The sequence below is a fragment of the Gigantopelta aegis genome, chromosome 1 (assembly GCF_016097555.1).
Source record: "Gigantopelta aegis isolate Gae_Host chromosome 1, Gae_host_genome, whole genome shotgun sequence".
NCBI lineage: Eukaryota > Metazoa > Mollusca > Gastropoda > Neomphalida > Peltospiridae > Gigantopelta > Gigantopelta aegis.
Window position 1 is genome coordinate 13,006,534 of NC_054699.1, and position 5,831 is coordinate 13,012,364.

The window sequence follows — 5,831 nt, forward strand, 5'->3', positions numbered from 1 at the left end:
AACAAACACAACAAGAACAACAAACACAATAACGTCAAACATGCCCTGAAAAAAAAAATTGAATATACTCCACGACATTTTTTTGTTTTAAATTGCAGGTTTGATATTAGGTGGTAATATTAGCTAATCAAAAACAAACTAGCGGTAAACCACATGCATTGATGGATCAATGATCACCCGAATGCTCTTTTTTCCATTTATAATCAATTTGTATTCACTTATATCAGTACACATCGTGAAAGGAAGTTGGAACTTAGACATCACTATTATAATTGTTGTTGTTGTTGTTGTTGTAACCTCGTGTAGTGAAAACAACAAGACAGTCTTCCACACAGGTTCATGTAGTCAATGATGATCACAAGAAAATCCTGCAATAAAAAATACATTTCTTGCAGTCGTGTTTAAATAAATATAGTAATGATAGAGATGCGCATTCAGTAATTAATTCATTCACTCATTCTTTTACTGCAAACACCTGTACATGTGCATGTATATGTATATAAAAAACACATTTCATACATGCGTCTTATATAAACTTAAATATAGCACAGTCTGGTATTCAATATTCAGTTCAAATGTGTTACTATAACGCATTCGCCGGACATATCGTTATATTGTGCACTAAAACTCTCAAGTGGGCATATATATATCGTTATCTTTGACTTTGCAGTCGAGGATTCAAGGATGTTGTTCAGATAAAGCAGATCAAAGAATGAGATCGCTTGTGGTTAATTTGGCGGGAACAGATGGAGCTTGCAGTGCTACTGTCCTAAGCGGCACTGCATTCAGTCAACCGTCACCTGCCACTAGTTAAACGTGCCACCGAATACATAAACCAATATACAATCTAAAATCTAAACCAACCGAAAACATTACCCTCACTATTAATATACAAACTGTAATAAGGTAAGTGGCTATAACTATAAACTATTAATACCCTAAATATCCAATTAATAATATATTTAATGACACAACTATACATGATTATATTATGATTATTGTTATTATTATTATCTTTATTATCTTTTTTATCATAGTCATTATGTGATTCGATCCATATTGTTCAAGTAAATGTTTACTTCATTAATACCGTTTCTGTTGTGACTGAACATGCATTTGTGTGTTTCCTACATCAACTTCGTGTAAAACTGAAAACCCATTTCTTCTGTAATACGTCCATAAACACTACCCTGCATGCGCAAACCCGTGGTAATCGCAGGCGTTGGAGGACCCGCCGCGTCCACCCCCAGACATTTAAACATAAGGCTGCTACGTACTGGGTTCGCAGCCCGGTGCCAGCTCTCACCAAGAGTGAGTTTTAATGACTCACTGGGTAGGTGTAAGACCACAGCACCCAATTCCTTCTCACTAACCACTAACAACTAACCCACTGTTAGACAGACAGACACCCCAGATAGCTGAGGTGTGTGCACATGACAGCGTACTTGAACCTTAATTGGATATAAGCACGAAAAGAAGTTGAAATGAAAAACAAAAAAAATGAAATGATAACTAAAATGAAGTATTTTCTTCACCTACTCTATATAAACAAGGACACAAATATGGCTTGTAACCCCCCCCCCCCCCCCCCCCTCCCCGCAGAAAGAATTCATTGTGAAGACCCCCGTACCGCTAATCACACAATAGTTGAATAAATGGCGACAGCACGATTCTGCCGTCACTCTAGAAATACACGCTAAAAAAAGCCTTACTTATATTCACGTAAAGTAGCCAATCCTGTACCAATGGAACTAATATTTGGGAGTGATCAAAAGCTTGCATTCGTGGCATAGTATACACATGCCTTGTATTGTACTGCGGTTTAATATAGATATTATAGCATTGTATTTATGCAAAATCTATGCAAACTCGCATGTGATCACAATACAGTAAAAGTTAGTACTGGTGTTAAAACTATGCATGAATACCATGAATACAATCTTTTGATCACGTTCACGTGCGTTTCCTTTGTGTGTGTACATATCATGTCTACATAATTACTGTTATGTGAAAGTTAACATATATTCCAACTACAAATGTACATTTTGTCTTTTGTCTTACCTTAGGTTTGATTAATGATTTGTGTTTCGCTCAGGCAATACAAAAACCCTGACACTCGTTTCATAAAACCTGTACGACACACAAGCTGGTTTAATAATTTCTATATATTTGCCTAATCGCGATGACGTCATATTCAGTACCGGTCAAATTCATTGGTTTGCAAGTGTCAAATCATCCAATAGCATTGTACGTTACACCGATACATAATTATTTTTCTTCATGAGAAATTAGTATGATCTTTATTTACCCGATTATCAGTGCCCGCTGGGGTAATAGTATATTATGCACAAATCATGTGACTATCAAGGTATGCGAGCGCATCAACAATATCGGAGTGCTTTCACGCTAGCAAGCATCTTTGACATGCATATTGATATTTTTTTAAATATATATTCACTATTCAAGTTATTCATAGTGTGTTTAGATGTTGACGCATTTAAGCATATCAGAGTGCAAGAAAGAGACTGACATTATCTACAACGTTCCGGAAACTATAGTAATTTACATACTACCTGGTCTGCACAAGGTGTGTAGGCGGTCATTCATAAATGACGTGTACATTGCCAATGACACTGATTTGGCTATGCCTACAACTTCGTGAGGTTTGTTATCTTGGTGCGCAAGTGCAGTCAACCACAAATCTGTCGTCTGATAGTCGCTCTTATGTGTGATGTGCGTATTTTCACAATGTCGATGACTTTCTGTCAGCGATAAAGTATAAAGAAGGAAAATATCTTAACAGGAAAGTTTATAAACTGTATCGCTTATTTGTCGAAGAACAGATCACATCAAATATGAAAGTGTATGCATGCATGTTTGTATGTATTGATGTATGAGTATCTATATATTGTATGTCGTATTTGACTATTGCATTCATATATATTAACGCACTGGCGCAAGGAATAATTAAATCTTTTCTAGCATCACAAAGTGTGTCATGTCGTTGCTGGGACTCGAACCTGTGGCACCGAATTGGCCGCAAATTGCGGACTTGCCAAAATACGTTCCGAGCTATCCGTACATCCAGACATGTATGTGTGTGTGTGCGCGCGCGCGCGCGCGCGCGTGTGTGTGTGTGTGTGTGTGTGTGTGTGTATACGTATGTATGTCGAGGTTGACTATTACATATGTAGATATTAACACACTGGCGCAGGCGATAATTAAATCTTTTGTGGCCCACAAATTGTTCCATGTTGTTGTTGGTACTCGATCTTGTGGTACCGAATCGCCCGCAACTTCCAGACTAACCACGATACGTTCTGACATATCAAACCATCCATAAATGAGGATGATCTTTTACTCAGCCATACGCACGGGGCCAACAAGCTACGCTGTCGATCCAGCGATCATGTGAACTAATGTTGCCCTGCCGGTATCGGTATCCCCTTTTTGTTTAAGTGGCTCTGTTATATATAATAGGTGTACTTTGGATTACTGTATGGGTCTGTTTGTTCAGTGTCACCCATTCCTCAGACACAGTCTACGTCGCACTTGGTTTCTTACACAGAATAAACACAGGTAGCGTGACGTTGCATTTCAACATTCCAGGTAATATTGTATTCAATATAACGACCTGCTCTACTTAAACAATTAACTTCCTGGTTGAACATGCGAATAGCGGATCCCTATTCAAACAGAATGTTGGCTGTACAAACGTTGATCAGTTTTTCTTTGATTGTTGCTGGATATATTTTTGTTCGGGATATAGAAGCGCAAGGTAATAACAGTTAAATTGAAGTGAATAGTTTAGTATCAAATGTGATATTATTTATTTCAAATTAGTGCTTTACGGGTAGTAAATAGCATAGGGTAACATTCTACACATAAATAACAGGGATGACATGCCAGGACGAAAAATACATCAGCTATGTGTATCCAAAAAGGTACATACATATACAGTATTGCTGTAACAACGTTCGTCGCCTCCGTCGTTACTATAATAGACAAGTCTTCCAGTATAACATTATGATCACAACTTGAGATAGACAAATACGTTAATATAGTGCGTGAAATCGAGTATGGTTCACAATGAGGCTATGAAGCTCTCGATAGGGAAGGGATTGGGGGTGGTAGTGATGTTGTTATATTTTATTGTCACAGCTGAAGTATCTCGTTGGGGAAGGGGCTGGGCAAATACCTAAATTAGGAATCCCTTTCAAATTATACTAAATCTACATTGTTGTTTTATATTTCATAAAATTACAGACTCTCGCAAAATAATATACAGAACGTCGCATGCCTGCTCAACGTGTTTGCGTAGACATTATAAAATACTTGTAATGTGTATATATCGCCAGTGCACCTGACCTCGCTACGCATGAGGACAACTATTCATGTCGCGGCGATAATGGAGCTACAAAATGACCTTAGCTGTTTTCTTTACACATTTAAGAAATAGTGGCATACATACAACGTTCGGGAAGCTATAATAATATAGATAGCGTCGCATGCCTGCACAAAGTGTTTGCGTACACATTACTAAATAATGTGTATATCGTCAATGCCCCTGACGTCACTACGCATGACACTTAGTGAGGTGTGTTTGCTTGTGCACGTTTAGTGCAGAAAACATCTGATTTGATGTTGTATGCGTGTTCATTTGTATTTGATTCCTTCCTAATTCAGAAAGTTGTTCATCAGCAATCAAGTTTAAACAAGTATATTTTATAAACTTTATTACCCGAACTTGGTTTACCGGCCTCGGTGGCGTCGTGGTTAGGCCATCGGTCAATAGGCTGGTAGGTACTGGGTTCGGATCCCAGTCAAGGCATGGGATTTTTAATCCAGATACCGACTCCAAACCCTGAATGAGTGCTCCTCAAGGCTCAATGGGTAGGTGTGAACCACTTGCACTGACCAGTGATCCATAACTGGTTCAACAAATGCCATGGTTTGTGCTATCCTGCTTGTGGGAAGCGCAAATAAAAGATCCCTTGCTGCTAATCGGACAGAGTAGCCCATGTAGTGGCGACAGCCGGTTTCCTCTCAAAATCTGTGTGGTTCTTAACCATATGTCTGACGCCATATAACCATAAATAAAATGTGTTGAGTGCGTTGTTAAATAAAACATTTGATTCTTTCTATATCTGGTTTATTTTTACATAATATTGTCTTAAGACTTATATTCGTACCGGACTTAAATTCATTTTACAACAGTGATAGAAATACTAGTCCGGTAAATTAATATACACGTTTGTTTGCTATGTTTGTTATACTGTGTAATCTGCACGAGCTACTAGCAAGACACGAGAAAAAAGTGATCTTTTGGTAGCCATCTCTCGTAGTGTGATTGCTATGCATACTATTATATTTGAATAGTATGTTCAAATCTCTATGATCAATACAAAATATGTACGTAATAGACTCTTAGCTCGGACATGTGAGTGGATTTGTGTAATCGTCTTACATTTATGTTAGCCTATTGAAGTACAAAAAGTACATTTACATTATGCAACTACAGAAATAAAGTACTAGTAGGCTCTATGTGCATGCGTTAAGCATGAAGAAACAAACAACACAAAAATACAGAGCCAAAAATTGTAAAACAAATCTATGAAAATTGGTAATTCGAAAAAAACATGCCATTTCACGAACAGCAAACGCCAGTTTGTAAATACACTAACATCATTTTTTATAATATGCTTTGTAAATGTATATTTTGACTAAGTCACAATCCAGATAGCTTGTGATTTCCGTAATATGTGTCTAATCGGACCTCCATTCCTCGGAATCCTAGTCTGTGGGATGTGTATTCGTAGAAATTTAATTCG

The 5,831-nt window shown here is 37.6% G+C and overlaps 1 protein-coding gene across 2 annotated transcripts in view; it reads left to right on the forward strand.

The window, feature by feature from the left end:
• The first annotated feature begins 3,654 nt into the window (after positions 1–3,654).
• Positions 3,655–5,831, forward strand: part of LOC121370770 (protein draper-like) — a 35,574-nt gene continuing 33,397 nt past the window's right edge. For both annotated transcript variants that reach the window (XM_041496227.1, XM_041496235.1), the window contains exon 1: positions 3,655–3,778. In XM_041496227.1, coding sequence (XP_041352161.1) covers positions 3,670–3,778 — 109 coding nt within the window. In that variant the 5' untranslated portion in view covers positions 3,655–3,669. The remainder of the gene's footprint in view (positions 3,779–5,831) is intronic.